Source organism: Dromaius novaehollandiae, chromosome W (assembly GCF_036370855.1).
Source record: "Dromaius novaehollandiae isolate bDroNov1 chromosome W, bDroNov1.hap1, whole genome shotgun sequence".
NCBI lineage: Eukaryota > Metazoa > Chordata > Aves > Casuariiformes > Dromaiidae > Dromaius > Dromaius novaehollandiae.
In genome coordinates this window covers 4974961-4996001 of record NC_088130.1, presented here as the reverse complement: position 1 = coordinate 4996001, position 21041 = coordinate 4974961, and the positions used below count along the sequence as shown (strand labels likewise).

The 21041-nt window shown below is 48.6% G+C and overlaps 1 protein-coding gene and 1 pseudogene across 1 annotated transcript; one reads left to right on the top strand and one right to left on the bottom strand.

The window, feature by feature from the left end:
• Positions 1 to 10646: 10646 nt before the first annotated feature.
• LOC135324495 (uncharacterized) lies at positions 10647 to 12077 on the bottom strand. The gene has a single exon (XM_064501017.1). The coding sequence runs from the start codon at positions 11786 to 11788 to the stop codon at positions 10868 to 10870; it is 921 nt and encodes a 306-aa protein (XP_064357087.1). The 5' UTR covers positions 11789 to 12077; the 3' UTR covers positions 10647 to 10867.
• Positions 12078 to 15276: 3199 nt separating this feature from the next.
• Positions 15277 to 19728, top strand: LOC135324365 (uncharacterized; annotated as a pseudogene).
• Positions 19729 to 21041: the final 1313 nt, after the last annotated feature.

Sequence of the window (21041 nt, the reverse complement as noted above, 5' to 3'; positions counted from 1 at the left end):
TGGTTGTTGGGGGGGGGTTCACTGTGGTTGTGGGGGGGTTCAGTGTGTGTGTGTGGGGGGGTGTTTTTTCAGTGTGTGTGCATGTGGGTTTTTTTCAGTGTGTTTGGGGGCAGTTTCTATGTGTGTGTGTTTTTCAGAGTATGTGTGGTTTTTCCTGTGTGTATGTGGGGTGTGTGTGTGTGGTTTCAGTGTTTGTGTGTTTTTCAGTGTGTGTGTGGTTTGAGTGTTTCGTTTCTTCAGCGTGTGTGTTTTCAGAACGTGTGTGTGTGTGTCTGTTTTCAGTGTGTGTGTGTGTGTGTATGCCTTTGTGGTGTTTTCTGTGTGTGTGTGCTTTTTGTAGTGTGTCTGGTTCTTCCTGTGTGCGTGTGTGCATCTGTTTTTTTGCAGTGTGTGTGTGTTTTTTTCAGTGTGCGTGTGTGGGGGGGTGTTCAGAGATTTTTGGTCTGTGTGCTTTTTTTTCAGTGTATCTGTGTGGATTTCTTTCTGTGTGTGTTTGTGAGTGATGGGGGGGTTTCAGTGTGTGTCTTTTTTCAGTGTGTGTCTGTGTGTGTGTGTGGTTTGTTCAGTGTTTCTGTGTGTGGGGGGGTGTGGTTTCTGTGTGGGGTTTTTCCTCTGTGTGTGGTATTTTTCAGTGTGTGTGTGGGAGGGCAGTATTCAGTGTGTGTGTGTGTGTGTGTCTGATTTTTTTTCAGTATGTGTGGGGAGGATTTTTTGTGTGTGGGGGTTTTTTCACTGTGTGTGCAGCTTTTCCTGTGTGTTTTTTTTCTGTGTGTGTGTGGGGGGGGGTTTCAGTGTGTGTGTGTGTCTGTTTTTCAGCATGTGTGTCCGTGTGTGTTTTTTCATTGTGTGTGTAGTGGGGTTTTGCAGTGTGTGTGTGTCTGGTTTTTTTGCAGTGTGTGGGGTTGGTTTTTTTTTTTTCAGTGTGTGTGCGTTTTCCCTGTGTGTGTGTGTGTGTGTGTGTGGATTTCTTCTCTGTATGTGTGCGTGTGGTTTTTTTTTCCGTGTGTGTGGGGGGGGAGGGGGGGACTTCAGTGTGTGTGTGGTTTCTCCAGTGTGTGTCTGTGTGTGTCTGTGTGGGTTTTTTTTTCAATGTGTGTGTGTGGGGGGGGGTTTGCTATGTGACTTTTTTTGCTGTGTGTGTGAGGTGTTTTTTTTCTGTGTGTGGGTATTTTCAGTGTGTTTGTGGGGGGTCTTTTTTTAGGCTGGTTGTTGGGGGGGGTTGGTGTGCTTGTGGGAGGGTTCAGTGTGGTTGTGGGGGCGGTTTGGGGGGGGTGTGGTTTTCTTCAGGGTGTGTGTGGGGGGGGTTAGGGGGTGTTTAAGTGTGTGTATGTGGGTTTTTTCAGTGTATGCATGTGTTTTTTCAGTACGTGTGTGTTTTTTTCCAGTGTGTGTGTGGGGGCGGTTTCTCTGTGTGTGTGTTTTTCAGAGTATGTGTGTTTATTTTCCTATGTGTATGTGGTGTGTGTGTGGTTTGAGTGTTTGGTTTCTTCGGCATGTGTTTGTTTTCAGAACGTGTGTGCATGTGTGTTTTTTTCCTCTGTGTGTGGGTTTTTTTTTCCCAGGGTGTGTGTATGTGCCTATGTGTGTGTTTTCTGTGTGTTGCCTGTGTGTGTATGTGCTTTTTGCACTGTGTCTGGGTCTTCCACTGTTTGTGTGTGTGTGTATGGTTTTTGCAGTGCGTGTATGCGTCTGTTTTTTTTCAGTGTGTGTGGGTTTTTTCAGTGTGCATGTGTGTGGGGGGGGGTTCAGAGCTGTTTTGTCTGTGTGCCTTTTTTCAGTGTGTGTATCTGTGGATTTTTTTCTGTGTGTGTGTGGTGTGTGTGTGTGTGGTTTTCTTTTCAGTGTGTGTGTGGGGGGGGGCATGGAGGTTTCAGTGTGTGTGTTTTTTTTCAGTGTGTGTGTGTGTGTGGTTTGTTCAGTGTCTTGGGGGGGGTCAGTGTGTGTGTTTTTTCCTGTGTGTGTGTGTGGTATTTTGCAGTGTTTGTGTGGTTTTTTTCAGTGTGTGTGTGGGGGGCTTTTTCTGTGTGTGTGTGGCGTGTTTCAGTGTGTGTGGGGGAGGGCAGTTTTCGGTGTGTGTGTGTGTGATTTTTTTTTTCAGTGTGTGTGGGTTCAGCGTGTGTCCATGTGTGGGTTTTTTTGCAGTATGTGTTCGATTTTTTTGCAGTGTGTGTGTGTGTGCGTTTTCCCTGTGTGTGTGTGTGTGTGTGGATTTTTTCTCTGTATTTGTGTGTGGTTTTTTTTCCCTGTGTGTGGGGGGGGGGGAGGGGGGGAACTTCTGTGTGTGTGTGTGTGTGTGTCTGTGTGTGGTTTCTCCAGTGTGTGTGTGTGTGGGGGGGGTTTGCTGTGTGGCTTTTTTTGCTGTGTGTGAGAGGGGTGTTTTTTTCTGTGTGTGGGTATTTTCAGTGTGTTTGTGGGGGGTTTTTTTTAGGCTGGTTGTTGGGGGGGCTTGGTGTGCTTGTGGGGGGGTTCAGTGTGGTTGTGGGGGTGGTTTGGGGTGTGTGTGTGGGGGGGGGGGGGTTCTTCAGTGTGTGTGGGGGGGTGGGGGGTGTTTTTTAAGTGTGTGTGTGTTTTTCAGTGTGTGCATGTGGCTTTTTCAGTGTGTGTGTGCTTTTTTTCCAGTGTGTGTGGGGGGGACAGTTTCTATGTGTGTGTTTTCCAGAGTATGTGTGGCTTTTCCTGTGTGTATGTGGTTTGTGTGTGAGTGTGGTTTCAGTGTTTGTGTTTTTTTCAGGGTGTGTGTGTGGTTTGAGTGTTTGGTTTCTTCAGCGTGTGTGTGTGTGGTTTCAGAACGTGTGTGCATGTGTGCTTTTTTCAGTGTGTGTGTGTGCGCGCCTGTGTGTGTGTTTTCTGTGTTGCCTCTGTTTTCTGTGTGTGTGCGTGCGCTTTTTGCAGTGTGTCTGGTTCTTCCTGTGTGTGTGTGCACGTGTGTTTTTTTGCAGTGTGTGTGCGTGTGTGTGCGTGGTTTTTGCAGTGCGTGTGTGCGTGTCTTTTTTTCAGCGTGTGTGGTTTTTTCCAGTGTGCGTGTGTGTATGGGGTTCAGAGCTTCTTTGTGTGTTTTTTTTTTCAGTGTGTGTATCTGTGGATTTTTTCTGTGTGTGTGGGGGGGGTTTCTTTTCAGTGTGTGTGTGTGTGGCAGGGAGACTTCAGTGTGTGTGGTTTTTTTCAGAGTGTCTGTGTATGTGTGGTTTGTTCAGTGTCTGTGGGGGGCGGTTTCAGTGTGTGTGCGCGCATGCTCTTTTTTAACGTGGTTTTTCCTGTGTGTGTGTGTGTGTGTGTGTGGTGTTTTCCACTGTGTGTGTGGTTTTTTCAGTGTTTGTGTGTGTGATTTTTTTTTCCAGTGTGTGTGCATGGTGTTTTTTTCTCTGCTTCTGTGTATCATTTTTCGTCTGTGTGTGTGTCTGTCTGTGTGTGTGTCTGTCTGTGTGTGTGTGGGGGGGGGGCTTTTTGTGTGTGTGTATATATATGCATTTTTTTTTTCAGGTTGTGTAAGGGTGAGGCGGGGGCACCACCTGGACTCCCAGCAGGGACGGATACGCAAATATAAGGCATGCGAGGGTCAATATGGAGCATTTATTACCTCTGCGTCTGAACGGGGGTTCCCTGGCATTTTCCTGATCGAGGCAATAATGGAGCGGGGGATCCCTGGCACCGCTGAGCGTCGGTCCAGGGTGAGGAACACCGAGGGGGGGCACTAGATGAAGTTTTATGTACCATACACATGCGCAGTAAGCATGTTGAGCTCCTTGTTATTCTTGATTCAAGGCCCAGGTGCAGCGCCACCCTGGCACAGGCTCAACTACGTGACTATGGGTCCATATGCCCTGTTGATGCTCCTTTTACCATGGAATGGTCTGGCTAGCTTCCATCGTCTATCTCCTTGACATTCTTCCACACTTTCCCATACACTCCATCCCCGCAAGGGAAAGCTACTTACAGGCAGTCCCAGTCTTCAGAAGGGCATGGGGTATGATGGCAAGGGAGTTTACAAGGTAATGAAATCAAAACATAACATAATACAAAGCAAAAGATAAGAGAAAAGATTTCTCCTTGTATGAGGTGGCTGATATTCTCAAGAGATGCCGATTCATCAATGATGTTGAAACAGCACATCTCGGCGAAGTCATGGTGTCTGTGGTTCTCTCGCAGTAGGAGGCAGTCGATCCCTAGGTGGTTTTGCAGTGTTCCTTGCTGCACTGCTCCCAACTCCCTATTTGAAGAGGCAATGGCTCTAGCTGTCCAATTTAAGCTTTGAGCCAAAGCACAGGCAACATGCTCTAACTGATTGCAATTATGTGCCACCACCCCCGGGATCCCAGCTAGGCTCAACAAGAGGCCTAGAGCTTCTGCATGAGAAAATAAACTTATATGGGGGTTACAAGCGGCATCTTAGGATATGCCACAGGGTCCTCTGCCGCTTCGTCATAAAGGGAGGAATGCTTAAAGTAACACGACCTACAGTGCATAGGCCACCTGTGGCATTGGCCGGCACATATGTATATGCTGTAGGGCCACACAGAAGGAACCACCCTAATGGTAGTATAAGGTGAGCAGATGCATAGGTAATATCCATAGTGTCATTACAAATTAACTGCATATCAGTTACATTCTGCAGAACAAAGGCAGCATTTACAAAGCGAAAGCAAGTATCTGCTTTAGATATGTTAGCTATATGAAAAGAGTAAGTCCAAGGTGTCAGCTTTTGGGAAACAATACTCAAATTGTATAAATTCATGGGAGTAACAGAAATGTCAAGTTTAAAAAAAAAAATTTTTTTTTTTTTTAAAGTATAACTCCGCAATACCTTGAGTGGAGCTGGTATACCTATGTTAACACATAGTGAAGACATCATCCACTGATCGTCCTCCTGCAAAACAGAAAGCAGAGAGGTTAGCTGATCTTGGTGCGAGCCAAATCCATGTATTTACATGGGAAGCCGGATGGTCTTTGTTTTGGAAAGGCACAGGCTCAACTATGTGACTATGGGTCAACATGCCCTGTTGATGCTCCTTTTCCCACGAAACCGTGTGGCTAGCTTCCATCGCCTATCTCCTCAACATTCTTCCGCACTTTCCCTAACAGGGGGGGGTTCAGTCTGTGTGTGGGGGGGGTCCATGTGTGTGTGGGGGGTGTTTTTCAGTGTGTTTGGGGAGGGGGTCAGTGTGTGTGTGTGTCGGGGGGGGTTGCAGTGTGTGTGCCCGTGTGTGTGTGTGTGTGTGTGTTTGGTGTTTTTCCACTGTGTGGTTTTTCCAGAGTGTTTGTCGGGGGGGGGGGGTAGTTTCAGTGTGTGTGTGCATGTGTGTGTGTGTGCGCGCATGCTCTTTTTCCTCTGTGTGTGTGGCATTTTTTTCAGTGGGGGGGGGGGGGCCTGTGTGTGTGTTTTCTGTGTGTTGCCTGTGTGTGCGTGCACTTTTTGCAGTGTCTGGTTCTTTCTCTGTGTGTGTGTGTGTGTGTGTGTGTGTGTGTGTGTGATTTTTTGCTCTGTGTGCATGGCTTTTGCAGTGCGTGTCTGTTTTTCTTCAGCGTGTGTGGTTTTTTTCAGTGTGTGTATCTGTCTGGATTCTTTTTAGTGTGTGTGTGTGTGTGGCGGGGAGATTTCAGTGTGTGGGGTTTTTTTTCAGTGTGTGTCTGTGTACGTGTGGTTTGTTCAGTGTGTGTGTGTGGTGTCTGGGGGGGGGGTCAGTGCGTATGTTTTTCCTCTGTGTGTGTGGTATTTTGCAGTATGTGTGTGTGCGTGTAGGGGGCTTTTTCTGTGTGTGTGTGGGGGGGGGTGGCGTGTTTCTGTGTGTGGGGGGGAGGGCAGTTTTCAGTGTGTGTGTGTCTGATTTTTCAGTGTGTGTGTATGGGGGGGGTTCAGTGTGTGTCTGCTTTTTCTGCGTGTGTGTTTTTTTCTGTGTGTGTGCATGTGTGGGGGGGGTTCAGTGTGTGTGGGCATGGTTTTCAGTGTGTTTGTAGGGGGGTTCAGTGAGTGTGTGTGCACATGGTTTTTGCAGTGTGTGTGTGCATGTTTTTTTGCAGCGTGTGTTTGATTTTTTTCAGTGTGTGCATGGTTTGAGTGACTTTTTTGCAGTGTGTGTGGGGGGGGTTTCAGTGTGTGTCTGCATTTTTTTTTCAGTGTGTGTGTGTGTGTGTGTGTGTGTGTGTGTGTGCGTGCGCGCGCAGGCTTTTTTCTGAGTGTGTGTGTGTGGTTTTTTTTTTTTTCCAGTGTGTGTTTGGTGGGGTGGTCATTGTGTGTGTGTGGGGGGGGGGTGTTCAGTGTGTGTGTTCTTTTTCCTCTGTGTGTGTGTTTTTTTCTCTGTATGAGTGCATGTGGGGGGGGGTTTCAGAGAGAGAGAGAGAGAGAGTGTGTGTGTGTGTGCGCGGTATTTTTGCAGTGTGTGTGTGCGTGTGGCTTTTTCCACTGTGCATGTGTGTGCTTTTATTCTGTGTGTGTGCTTTTATTCTGTGTGTGTGTGTGTGTGTGTGTGTGCGTGCGCGCTTTTGTTCTGTGTGTGTGTGTGATTTTTCCAGTGTGTGTGTGTGTGGGGGGGGGGTGGTTTCAGTGTGTGTGTGCTCTTTTTCAGTGTGTGTGGTTTTTCCTGTGTGTGTGTGTGTGTGTGTGTGTTTTCAGAGTGCGTGTGTTTTTTTCAGAGTGTGTCTCTGTGGTTTTTTTAGTGTGCGTGTGGTTTTTTGCAGTTTCTGTGTGTGTGTGTGTGTTTGTATTTTTCAGTTTGTGTGTGTGTGTGTGTGTGTGTGTGTGTGTGTGTGTGTATGGCTTTTTTCAGTGTGTGTGTGGTTTGTTCAGTGTCTCTGTGTGTGGGAGGGGTTCAGTGTGTGGTTTTTTCCTCTGTGTGTGGGGTTTTTTTGGTGTGTGTTTGGGGGGGGTGCTGTGGGGGGGGGTTTCAGTGTGTGTGTTATTTTGCTCTGTGTGTGTGTGTGTGTGTGTGTGTGTGTGTGTGTGTGTGTGTGTTTTCAGTGTGTGTGGCTTTTTCATTGATCGTGTGGGGGGGATTCAGAGTTTCTTTGTGTGGTTTTTTTTCAGTGTGTGTATGCGTGTGGTTTTTTTTTTTCCAGTGTGTGTCTGTGTGTGGCTTTTTTCAGTGTGTGTGTGGCGAGCGGTTTCAGTGTGTGTTTTATTTTCAGTGTGTGTGTGCGGTTTTTTCAGTGTGTGTATGGTTAGTTCAGTGTCTCTGTGTGTGGGGGGGGAGTTTTTTCAGTGAGTGGGGGGGGTTCAGTGTGTGTATGGGGAGGGGTTTCAGTGTGTGTGTGTGTGGTTATTTTCACAGTGTGTGTGTGCGTGTGTGTTTTATTCACAGTGTGTGTGCATCTATTTTTTTCAGTGTGTGTATGTGTGTGTGGGGATTTTCAGTGTCTGTGTGGGCCTTTTCACTGTGTGTGGGGGGCGTTTTTTCAGTGTGTGTGTGTCATTTTTTTGGTGTGTGTGTTGTTTTTTCAGAGTGTGTGTGTGTGTTTATTCTGTGTGTGGAGGGGGTTGCAGTGTGTGTGTGTTTTTTTGCAGCATGTGTTTTCTTCACTGTGTGTGTGAGGTTTCTTTTCTGTGTGTGAGGTTTTTTCAGTGTGTTTTTTGGGGGGGTTAGGCTGGTTGTTGGGGGGTTGGTGTGCTTGTCGGGGGGTTCAGTGTGGTTGTGCGGGCAGTTCGGGGGGTGTGTGTGGTTTTCTTCAGTGTGTGTGGGAGGGTGGGGGCTGTTTTTTTTCAGTATATGTGTGTATGTGTGTTTTTTTCAGTGTGTGCGTGTGGTTTTTTCAGTACATGTGTGTTTTTTTCCAGTGTGTGTGGGTGGGGCGGTTTCTCTGTGTGTGTGTTTTACAGAGTATGTGTGTTTTTTCCTGTGTGTATGTGGGGGGTGTGTGTGGTTTGAGTGTTTGGTTTCTTCAGCGTGTGTGTGTGTTTTCAGAACGTGTGGTTCAGTGAGTGTGCGTGTGTGTGCGCGTGGTTTTTTGCAGTCTGTGTATGTGCGCATGGTTTTTGCAGTGTGTGTGGTTTCAGTGAGTGGTTTTTTTCAGTGTGGGTTTTTTTTCAGTGTGTGTCCATGCATGCGTTAATTTTTTGCAGTGCGTGTGGGTTTTTTTTTTTTTTCAACGTCTGTGTGCTGGGTTTTTTTTTCAGTGCGTGTGCTGGTTTTTTTTTTTTTCAGTGTGTATGTGCGTTTTTCCTGTGTGTGTGTGTTTTTTTTCTCTGTATGTGTGCGTGTGGGGCTTTTTTTTTCAGCGTGTGTGTGTGGGGAGGGGTGTGTCAGTGTGTGTGTGGTTTTTACAGTGTGTGTGTGTATGGCATTTTTTTCTCTGCGTCTGTGTATCGTTTTTTCAGTGTGTGTGCGCACACGCTTTTTTCAGTTTGTGTGTGCTCTTTCCAGAGTGCATGGTTTTTCCAGTGTGTGTTTCTGTGTGTGTCCGCATGCTTGTTTTCTGTGTGTGTGTGTGTGTGTGTGTGAGACTTCTGTGTGTGGGGGGGTTTTTTTCAGTGTGCATATGTATGTGTGTGTGTGGTGTTTTCCAGTGTGTCTGTTTGTGTGTGTGTTTTTTCCTCTGTGCGTGTGGGGTTTTTTTTTTCAGTGTGTGTGGTGTGTGGCATATGACGACACGGACCTGAGGTAGGGTGGTGCAAAGATCCTTTATTGAAAAACACAATGGCTGGTTATATAGCAACCAAGCCCAGCCACTCCTCCGAGTATCTCCTGAGCATTGTGGCATCTTGTGATAGGTAGGAAGACATCTCCTGATCCCTGGCAGGCAGGCAGGCAGGCCAGCAGGACAGGCCCACCATAGCTGCTGACACGTAGGCAGGAAGGCACACTGTGACTGCTGGTACGCAGGAAAGAAGGCACATCATGGCTGCTGGTACATAGGGAGGAAGGCACATCATGATCACTGGCAACTCACGTGCACACATTCTGGCCACAGATCATAGTTACCACATCATCACTTTCTGCCTTAGAGATTCTCTGCTGTCTTACACAGTGCCATCCTGTTTTGTGTGTATTTGTACAGCAAGTACTTGATGCAAAGCCCTTCGAGTCATTCTCTGCATAAGGCTTATTAAGCAGGGGAGATAGATAGCAAGGGCTAAAAATCTTAGCAAGATTACCAATCCACACGCCGGTGCCTTCTTAACCCACGACCCCAAACCTAACATCCAGTCCTATCCCTTAAAAGGGTTCTACTCTGATTCTACCTACAACTTATTAGTAAGGTCATGTAATCACAGTAAGCTTTTATGAATCGACATAGACCCTGCACAAGGCAGGCAGATATTGCCAGAAAATATCCCGAAATGGGCTCATCGTAACTGGCTCTCAGTCCTCGTTTGGTGTTTCGAGGGATGCGTCAACAGGTCGAATCAGCCGTGCAGGCATCCAATGAGGCCCATTACCTGTGGAGACACAAGCATAACCTTTCCCCCATGTTTTTAAGTCTACTGGTTCACTCCATTGACCCGTTTCCAGGTTCTTGTAGTGAACCCGAGGCTGTTCTCGCCACGTAGGGCATGAGAGATGCTCATTAACTGCACTTTGGTCCGTATAACGGTTTAAGAAGTTGAGAACATATAAAGCTTTCCAGAGCTGCTCTTGTGGGGAGGCACCAGGGCTATTCCCCCTTTTTTTGTTTTTCAAGCATGTATTTTAGAGTACGATGGGTACGTTCCACTATTGCCTGGCCAGTTGGGGAATAGGGAATTCCGGTCACATGAGCGACCCCCCAGGTTTGAAGAAATGCCCGCGTTCGTTGTGCAGTGTATGCGGGACCACTGTCAGTTTTAATTTGAGTGGGAACCTCCATTGTGGCGAAACAGGCAAGCCAGTGACGACATACATCACAGGTTTTTTTTTTTTCCCCAGCATAGGCAGTAGCGACAACGTAATGGGAAAAGGTATCTACAGAGACATGGACATATTTCAATCTTCCCAATGAGGGATAATGGGTAATGTCTGTCTGCCAGACATTGCAGGGTTGCAGGCCTCGAGGGTTGGTCCCCAAGTAGGGTGGTAACGGGGATACATTTTGGCAATCAGGGCAACTTCGAATAATGTTTTGGGCCTGGTCCCTTGTGATATGATAAGTTTTTTGTAGTGCTTTTGCATTTTAGTGGAAAAAAAAGAAATCATGGGACAATTTAGCCTGCTGACAGGTGTCAGGTGTCAGCACAGCTACTGTAAAATGGTCAGCAACGCGATTGCCTTGGGCAATCAGTCCGGGTAGAGTGGTGTGAGAGCGAACACATAAAACAAAGTAGTCATGCTCTCTTTGCTCCAACAAAAACAACAGTCGTTCCTTCAGAAGAAACAATTGTTGATTTGTAAGAATTTTTAAAAAGGATCGTTCCAGGCGTTGGATGACGCCCGTAACGTAAAGAGAGTCAGCAACAACGTTCAAAGGCTGTGCCTTGGACAGTGTGAAGGCTCGGACAGCAGCTGCAGAAGCAGATATTGGGTTGTTTGTCTGGGGTGTCTTCCTCATCCGAAGTCCATCTTCTTCCTTAAACTGTTTATTCTCCTCCCGTAACCTCTGAACTTCTACTTGAAGCCTCCTATATTCTTCCATTACTTTCTTAACTTCAATGTCATCCAAAAAGGAACTTATTGATTTAGACATTGCAGAAGAATCTGTCTTTGTTGCAGTTGTGGATACAATTTTATTTCTATGTCATAAGGCGTATCATTTTCCGTTGGTAGCTCAAACACACACCTAAGTTTCGAATGCATGAGTTCTGGTTTTGCTTCTTTCCATACTGCTTCCATATCTGAAGTATCAGCTGGAGCAAACATAGACTGTTGGTTTTTCTTTTTTTTTTCTTTTTTTTCTTTTTTCCTTTTCTTTTTTTTCCTTTTCTTTTTTTTTCTTTTTTTTTTTAAGCCATAAACTTGTGTTTACTTTACTCATTAGGATCATAGTCCAAAGGCTGTAGCATCACAGAAACATTAATTGATGTTCCTGCATCGATAATTCCACTGTTAGGTCTTACACAGTATCTACGTGGTGCTGTGGTCTTAACTTTGAAGCACACACTTCTATCTGTAGGATTGCCGAGTTTCAGGTTTGTGGTGACACCATCTGCGAAAGGCTCTTTGAATCTGAGCTCGTGCTGCGGTTCGAGGCTGAGGCCTGCTCCGCTTTTGCCATGTTCCTCCTCCTGCTGCTCGGCTGTGGCGGCACCAGGCGGAGGCAGCGCCAGGCGGAGAGAGGAAGGGCTGGGCGGGAGGGGGAAGGAAGGCGGGAAGAAGGCAGGCGGTGGGCGTCCCCGGCCGGTGTAGTCACGCCCCGCCAAGCGGCCCTGGGGCGATGGATTCTTCCCAGAAGGCCGGTCAGTGGAGGGGGTTGTGGGCAGTCTGCACTGGCGGGCGGTCCCGTCTCTTGCGGGGGGGGGTGGTTCCGAAGGGGCTGTAAGATGGACACAGCAAGGCGCATTAAGAGGTGGATAGAGGTCCGGCTCCTGTTCCGGATCAATCGGCCCTGGGTCAAATGGATCGTCAGGCTCGGAATCCGGTCCGGATTTTAACGAGAGCCTTTTGGTGCCCTCACCAGCCGTTGCTGCGTAGGGCAGGAGTTTAGCCACATTTACTGCTTGCAAGCGGTGGAAGGCAGAAAAGACCTGTTGCCAAGTTATTAAAAGTTTCTTCGCTTTATCATCACTCCGCCGCCCCAATTCATCCCCGGTATGTTTCCACACCGTAATGTTTAACGTTCCCTCCTGCGAAAACCAGGAGAGCTGGGAGATATTTCCCCCATGAGTCTTTAAAACTTTCTGTAACACGTTCACATGATTTCTCTGTTCTCTTGTAAGAGATTGCCCCATGGTTCCCAGCTGCTCACCTGCTGTCCAGCAGTGCTGATGAGAGCGCTCAATTGTCAACTGTCCTGAAGTTCAGCTGGGCTATGCCACCGGATTCATTGTTTCTGTTTTTCATGCTTCTGTTTTTGAAGTCCATTGGTTCTGTTTTTCATGCTTCTATTTTTCATGCTTGTGTTTTTGAAGTCCCTCTTCAGGCGCCATTTGTGGCATATGATGACACGGACCTGAGGTAGGGTAGTGCAAAGATCCTTTATTGAAAAACACAATGGCCGGTTATATAGCAATCAAGCCCAGCCACTCCTCCAAGTATCTCCTAAGCATTGTGGCATCTTGTGATAGGTAGGAAGACGTCTTCTGATCCCTGGCAGGCAGGCAGGCAGGCCAGCAGGACAGGCCCACCATAGCTGCTGACACGTAGGCAGGAAGGCACACCGTGACTGCTGGTACGCAGGAAAGAAGGCACATCATGGCTGCTGGTACATAGGGAGGAAGGCACATCATGATCACTGGCAACTCACATGCACACATTCTGGCCACAGATCATAGTTACCACATCATCACTTTCTGCCTTAGAGATTCTCTGCTGTCTTACACAGTGCCATCCTGTTTTGGTCCCCAACAGTGGTGTTTTTTCCAGTGCTTGTGATTTTTTTTCTGTGTGAGTGTTTCACTTTTCCAGTGTGTGCGTGTGTCTGTGTGTGTGCGCACAGTTTTTTTTCAGTGTGTGTGTGGGGGGGGTCTTTTTTTAGTGTGTTTGGGGTGGGGTGGGGTGGGGTGGTTGTGAGTGGCTTCTGTGTGTGTGTGTGTGTGTGTGTGTGTGTGTGGTGTTTCCAGTGTGTGTGCGGTTTTTCTCAGTGTGTGTGGGAGGATGTGGCATATGATGACACGGACCTCAGGTAGGGTGGTGCAAGAGATCTCCTTTATTGAGACAACAATGGCTGGTTATATAGCAACCAAGCCCAGCCCCTCCTCCTTCCGCGTGTCTCCTGTGCATTGTGGCATCTTGTGATAGGTAGGAAGGCATATCCTGATCCCTGGCAGGTGGGCAGGAAGGCACACCGTGATTGCTGGCAACTCACGTGCACACATTCTGGCCACAGATCATAGTTAGCACATCATCACTTTCTGCCTTAGAGATTCTCCGCTGTCTTACACAGCGTCATCCTATTTTGGTCCCCAACAGGGGGAGTCTTTTTTTCGGTGTGGTTGTGGCAGGGATTCAGGGTTTGTGTGTGTGTTTTTTTTGTGTGTGTGTGTGTGTGTGTGTGTGTGGTTTTGTGTGTGTGTGTGTGTGTGGTTTGAGTGTGTGTGGTTTTTTTCAGTATGCATGTGTATGTGTGCATGTGTTGTTTTTTCAGTGTGTGCATGTGTTGTTTTTTCAGTGTGCGTGTGTGTTTGTGTGGGGGTCTTATTCACTGTGTGTGCTTGTAGGTTTTCCAGTGTCTGTGTGGTTTTTACCTGTATGTGTGTGTATGTGCTATAAAGATGTTGATTGTTACAAGCCCAGGCCATGGGAATGGCATGCACTTTCACAATTTGAGCCGAACTTGGAAGGTCGCTCTATACACCAAGGTATGCTATCTGGCATTGTTGACCACAGGACAGAATGATCCCCTCGGTCCCAGTCACTAGTGTCAGCTGCTAACCCCCAAGGGAGAGATAAAAAAGGTCTAGAAACTTTGCTATTAAGATAATCATCAGTACAAAGGGTGGTGTCATTCCAGCGGTGTGCAGGCCAGGAATAGTTACTGTTAGCTGTGTAAGTAGTAAAGATAAATGAGCCAGCCTTCTTCCAGAGGCTGAGGAGGCGTTCTCCCCAGTCAGAAGGCGGGTATGCATGGATTTTCAGTGCCGCCTCATCCACTGACCCAGGTGTATGCAGGCAGGCTGTTATGGCGGGTTCATTAATTAGCTGGCCAAATTTATGAATTTGTTGTAGGATTAAATTATTTTCAAGATGTTGGGTGGTAGGTTCACTGGCTCGGCTGGTTCCGTTTGACAACACAGCCGCCAGACACATTGCTGCGTTCATTTTGAGAAGCAATATTCGAGGCCCAGCACACACATTGCTGGAATTACCAGAGCAACCATTAGTACCCATTCCCATCCTGGCATCAGCACTCGGACTCCTAATCACGTTTGTGAAGGGGATGGTGCCAGCAACCTTTCTTCTCGAGCTCGAACATGAGACCTGAAAAACAAAAGAAACTAGGTCTTGGGGAGGCGCACCCAAGCCTGTGGAACATGAATTTCCTTCCCTCCTTCGAGGGCTATCATCCAGGATCGAGGACCCTTAAGTCCTTACCCTTAAGTAATAATTTGTAATGACACTATGAATATTACCTATGCATCTGCTCACCTTATCCTACCATTAGGATGGTTCCTTCTGTGTGGCACTACAGCATATACATATGTGCCAGCCAACGCCACAGGTGGCCTATTGTAGAGAACTGGTACTAAATGCGGTTTTGTCTCGACATTGCTGCTGCTGCTGCAGAGCCGCCGCTGCCAAGGCATGTCGGGCAATGCCGCGCCAGCGCCCCCGGGAGCCGTCCGCGAGCTAAACAACCTCGTGCACCTGCACGGGGAAAAAAGGGCATGAAAAGGGCAGAAGGCCGCCTCTAGGGGAACAGCATGTCTGGCACGAACCACACGTACTCATTTGCCATCTGCGCATGAGCAGGAGACCCCCAGATGCCCCCAGCCTGTTTCTGGAAGGTTCCGAGAGGGCAGACTGCGCATGACAGCTAATCTGCATGGGAAGTAAGGAAACACCTCCCAGAGGTGGGGCAAGAACCTATAAAAACTGCAGACTGTGTGACTGGGGGGGCTTGTTTGCGAGGACTGAAGATCTCGAGCGGAGTCAGCGGAACATCATCGGACTCGGAGTGGCAGTAGCTAGTTTCTTTTCTCCTTTTCCAACTTCGTCTATCTTTTCCCCTTACCCTTGTTGCCCTCTCCCCTTTGCCTTTCCCCACCTTTTCTCCCCACTCCGTTGAAAATAAAGGTAAAAGGTTGTACGACATTTGACTGGTTTTAGGGTCTTAATCTCGTCCTTGGGATCGTAACGAAACCTTCCCGATATTGGATCAGGACATCTAATTGGTGTCACAGAAAGGATCCCTTGAGACAAGAGTGTCGTACAACCTTATGGTGTGCTGAGCGATTGTGTGTGAACGAGACGTACGAGCAAGTACGAAGCGAGTGCGGAGTTGCGATCCATGGTTCCGCTCTCCCGCGAGGGAAGCGGCCGGAGATGAACGAAGCATAAGGAAGGAGTGAATGCTGAGATCTTTAGTATACTGGTTTGTGGTTTGGCTTCCTGAGGGTGTATAGGGGAAACTTGGATTTTAAGGTGTGACCCCCTCGGGACAACATCCCCTTTGTAGGACATTTTTGTACTAGTTTACGGTTTGGCCTCCTGAGGGTGTATAGGGGAAACTTGGATTTTAAGGTGTGACCCCCTCGGGACAACATCCCCTTTGTAGGATATGGCCGCCCAGAAGGCAGGCGATTTTTGTGAGGAAATCGAGAAATTGTATGACCTTTTGGAAGTACACCGTTCTCGTCCCTCACCCCCGGGACGAGACTGGGCATGGGACCATTGGTTCCACTTGGAAAGTGTAGTGGACCGAATAGCGGTCTTGCTAAAGTTAAGAGAGGAAAAGGGAAAGCTATTGTTTGCGCCGTGCTAGGAGCGTGCCTAGCAGCTGCGGTGGAGGACAGGAAGCAGGCACCTTGTCAGGCGGAGGCTGTGATTGCTGCGCTGCAAGCGGCACTAGCGCCGCTGCAAGAACAATTACGGGAAACCAAGCGGGCGCTGGAGGAGGAGAAGCACCAAGGTCTGATACTGAAAGAGGAGCTAAGAAACCAGCTCCTGAGGGAGGCAGACACCCTCACCGAAACTGAGGTGCTGCTCGAGGGAAAAGGGGTATGCCAAATTTACCCCCAAAGGGACCTGAAAAGATTAAAGGAGGTCATAGACGGCCCCCCCGATATGTGCCCACTAGTCAAAATGGAATATATATACGAGGACGACAGCGACAACTGCCCCCAGGTTGTTACCAAAGAAATCCCTTTCACAGCTACCGAACTGGCCAAGCTGCGAAAAGATTTTGCCAGAACGGCTAGGGAATCCGAAACCGAATACGTGTGGAGGGTATCCCTGTCTGGGGCGGGACGGAATCCTGCTATCGGAAAGGGAGGCAGAGGGATATTGGGGCCCGGGCGTGTTCCTGACGACCGGCAATCGCCGAGCCCCGTGGTCCCTGACTCAGAGGGTCGCGTGTTGGGCGGGGGGGCTGAACCCTTTGGAAAGGGGGGATCCCCTAGCTATAACAGGTTCCGTCCATCAATTGCTGGAAAGCGTACAAAAGGCAGCTTGTCTGCAAATGATGTACGATCGGGAACTCAAGCCGAGCCTGAGCTCTCCGATGTTATTGCCAGTAGATCCCGAGCAGATGACTCCCCTAATACGGGGACTTCCTGATTCCCTGAAACCTATTGGGATCCAATTGCAGGGGAGAATCCAAAATGTGCCCCACGAGGAGAGAATCGCGGCTGCCCTGGAGGGGATGGTAACTCCCGAGCACCCGCGGCTGGGGGAAAAGGTGTGGACCTGGGGGGAGGTAGCCCAGGAATTGATCAATTATGGGAGGAAATACGGGCCAGTCGGCCGGACTTACCAAAGGGTGGAAACTAGGGCCGTGCGGGCGGCAGAGCCAGCAAACAAGCCGCTGGCACTTTCTGGGAGGAGCCCAGACTTAGCCAGAAGAGAAAGATCCCTGACCCGGCAGGGACTATGGCAATTGGGGCTGCAAAAAGGCGTGCCCCGAGACTTGATGGACGGGCTCCCGACCAAAAAACTAGAACTCCTGGTCCGGAGGTGGTCCGGACAGGGACCCCCGCCCAGACCGAAACAACCCCCCCCCCCCCCCCCCCCCCCCCGGTGCCGGCGTTAAACGTGGGGGAGGAGTTCGAGGAGGACAAAAGGGCAGCGGGAAAACTAGCTCCTCGGCCCCCTCAGGGTGAGGGGGGAGGCGGAGGGTGGATGTTTATAAGACAACTCACCTGCAATAACAAAGGAGATCTGTTCATCACCGTAGCAGTGGGGCCGAAGAGAATGCCCCTAACCTTTTTAATCGATACGGGGGCACAAATTACAGCGCTAACATGGAGTGAGGCGGAACGGTGTGGCATCTCAGTCCCATCCAAACACCTAATAGTTTTAAATGCTCTGGGGAAGACCCAAACTGTGCCCATGACCCCGGTAACATTGTGGTTACCAGGGGAAGAGAGTCCTGTGGACACCATGGCGGCTGTGGGGCCTTTCAAATGAACCTCTTAGGCATAGATGTCCTGAAGGGGAAACAGTGGCGTGATACCCAGGGAAATTCGCGGTCTTTCGGTGTTCCTCAGGTCAGAAGACTAACCGGAGATTTTGGTGTGGCAGTGCGCTTGCTGCAAGCAGCGTCTCCCCTCCCCACTTCCCGGCTGACTAATGTAAAACCCTATCTGTTACCTTTGAGAAGGAGAGAGGGAATTACCCCAGTCCCCCTTCAATTCCCCTGCATGGCCAGTTCGAAAACCAAAGGGTAAGTGGAGACTAACCATAGACTATTGGCAATTAAATAACAATACAGGCCCATTGACGGCAGCTGTGCCAAACATTGCTGAATTAATAGCGACTATCCAGGAGCAGTCCCACCCTGTGATGGCACCAATCGATGTCAAAGACATGTTTTTTATGGTCCCTTTGCAGCCTGAGGACCAAGAATGTTTTGCCTTCACGTGGGAGGGACAGCAATACACGTTCACTCGACTGCCTCAGGGGTACAAGCATTCCCCTGTGCTAGCCCATCATGCGCTAGCACAAGAGCTCGAAACTGTTCCCATACAGGCAGGAGTCAAAATTTATCAATACATAGATGATGTGCTCGTGGGAGGGAGCCAGGTAGAGGACTTTGAGAAAACACAGCGCGACATTATTGCTCACCTAGAGCAGACAGGGCTGACAATTCCGCCCGAAAAGATCCAAACTCCCTCTAGTGAAGTAAAATTTTGGGGAATCTGGTGGAGGAGGGGGATGACCTGCATTCCCCCAGATACCCTGTCCTCGTTGGACTCAGTTAAGATGCCGGAGTCCAAAAAGGACTTGCAACATGCTCTAGGGCTGCTTGTGTTTTGGAGGAAGCACATTCCTCATTTTTCAGTTGTTGCCAGGCCATTATACGACTTACTATGGAAAAGGGCTCACTGGGAGCAGACCTCGGTCCACAATGAGGCATTGTGGCTGCGGGTTTTTGAGGAGAACGCCTACCAAGCTTTGGGGCCAATCCACCCCACTGACCCTATCCAGATCGAATGGGGGTTTGCCCGGACTGGGCTCTCTATCCACCTGTGGCAGAAGGGCCTGTTTGTAGTCAGCCTTGCTGTAAGGGAGGCTGAACAGACTATTCGAAAGCAACCCATAGTTCTCAGAGGTCTGTTTAAAGTGACCAAAGCGGTCCTGGCAGGGACTCCGCCCCCTGACGGGGTGGCTCAGAGAGCCTCCGTACGAAAATGGTACGCACAAATAGAGCATTATTGCGAAATCTTTTCCATAACGGAGGGAGCCGCTAAAGTTTTAAATATACAAGACGAGGCAGACTTGAATAAAGAAACCCCCCGACGTCCCCCTGTACTTCAAGTAGCTCCCCCATTTTCCGATCAGATCCTAAATGCATGGTTCACAGACGCTTCCTCAAAGCAGGAAGGGAAAACCTGGAGATACTGGGCTGTGGCGCTCCAAGTGTGGACTAAGGAGCAGATCATTACAGAGGGAGAGGGCAGTGCGCAGGTGGGAGAGCTGGCTGCAGTGTGGAGCGTGTTCCAATGCGAAAGCCAGGCTACTTCCCCTGTACACATCTACACGGACTCACATATGGTGTTCAAAGGCTGCCCGGAATGGCTTCCTTTTTGGGAGCAAAACGGCTGGGAGGTTAATAGAATAATAAATATACTTGGAGAGCAAAGGATGCTAGTGGGAAAACCCACAAGATTCACACAAAATGGATTATTCCCTCCTCCTGACCCGAGGAGCGAGTTTGTTCTTATTTCTGTTTTCAAGGGCGGCGATCTGACCAAGATGCATCTACTGCTCTGGACCATCCTGATTCAAGGATGCATCCACGAGGGCGACAAACGACCACTCCCTCTACCTTCCCCCAACCCATTTAATCCCTTCGAGAACAACGAGCTCGTGTTGCTGGCGAAAGCAGTAAGCCAAACTGTCAATTTAAGCCACTGCTGGGTTTGCGGAGGACCGCTAGGGTTATCAAGCTGGCTGTGGACGTCCACACCCCTCACCCCAGACCAGATCGTAAGCAATTGTAGCGAAACTGCGGACGACACGTGGGACGACAGTGGGACCTGGCCAATTCAGTTTCCAGCCATGGGGCAATATTGTTTAAATCGTACCCAGGAGGGAGGGATTGATGTGGGGGAAAGTAAATGTCGATGGACACTCACTTGTAAGACACTCGATAAAGACAGGACTCTCCACTCATGGATGTGGTTCGATGAAACAGGGTGCAATCGGGGATTTAAGGGATACTGGTCAAACAAAAATGAAGCTTTAACTCTCCAACGACCCAATTATCCCCCTTACAAGCAAGCCTGCAAATGGAAAGGCACCTCTGGGGCTTGGTATTGTACCGGCCGAATAGGTGATGGGGCGACCACATTTTTCAGCCCTCTGGGCGACAGAGACACAACTTACTTTCAATTCCCACCAGGGATAGACGGGCCATTTGCTCAGGGCATCGGAGCTAAGAAGGGGCATTATTGGATCTGCGGACACACAGCATATAAATTTTTACCCGCGGGGTGGTTGGGAATCTGTTATATAGGGATTATCAGACCTTTGTTTTTCCTTTTACCAGAAACAGGCGGACCTCGGTTAGGCATAAAGGTATATGATAACCTCGGAGACAGAAGTGTTGCCCATAAGACGCAATCCGTTAAGGTAAATTTGGGTGGGACGCAAAAATGGGGAAATAATGAGTGGCCTCCTGAACGAATAATTCAACATTACGGGCCTGCAACCTGGAATCCTAATGAGCCAATATCGGGGGCGAGAGAACCAATTTATAACCTGAATCGAATAATCAGACTACAAGCGGCTCTGGAAATTATTACCAACAAAACCGCTGACGCAATAGATCTTTTAACTCGGCAGTCCCAACAGATGCGCATGGCAATCCTTCAGCACCGCATGGTTTTAGACTATCTGTTAGCTGAAGAGGGAGGGGTGTGTGGGAAATTAAATATTTCCAACTGTTGTCTAGAGATAGATGATGTAGGCGAAGTAGTCCTCCAGTTAACCAAAGATATCAGAAAAATAGCCCACGTTCCTGTCCAAACCTGGAATGGCTGGAGTGGCGATTTGTGGTCCTGGTTACCGGGGGCACCGTGGGTGAAACAGTTAACATTGTATTTGTCATGTGCAGTTTCCGCTTTAATGTTCTTACCTTGTATAATCCCTTGCTTTGTTCAATTAATCCGACATGTTGTGTCAAATATGCAATTTGTTCCTACCACCTCACCCGACGGCATAAAGAAAATCCGTGCCATCCATCGGCCACAGCCAACCACAGTACCCATCATTTAAACCCATTCCCAGTTTATCCTGAAGGAGGAAATTGCATATTGACATCCATACCACATTTGCCAGCTGTTATACCTGTTGTAACAATCACTTACCTTGTTAACTCAGTTTTGATGTTTGTTCTGTGAAGTTAAATGTTGTTAAAGTTGTTAAAGCATGAGCTTGCATTGAGCAACACCTCTGTTTAATCACTGTTAAGCACCTTTTACCTGAACCTATATCGTTCCTTTTACTCTTCCTGGGGCTTGTTCTACCTTTTCTATACTTCCTTCTGATCTCTATCTCATATCACCACCGTGGACGAAGGCTATGAAGACTTCAGGAAGGAGACGTACCAATCAGTGTTTAAGTCACGGGGTGGTGTGGCGGACAGATGAGTGAACTTTTGCCTTAAACATTTCTTGGTACATAAGGTGCAAGCAAACCATAACCCCGAACAAGCCATCTGTCCCTGGCGGAAACAGGACTGAGCTCCTGCGACCCCCCGAAATGGTCTCCCTGCGACCACCCAGGACACACTGAGCCTGCACTGAACCAGACCACGATCGGGCAGAGACTTTGGGACCTGGACTGTAAATTATTGCTGCTTAGTACAACTTCTATAAAGCT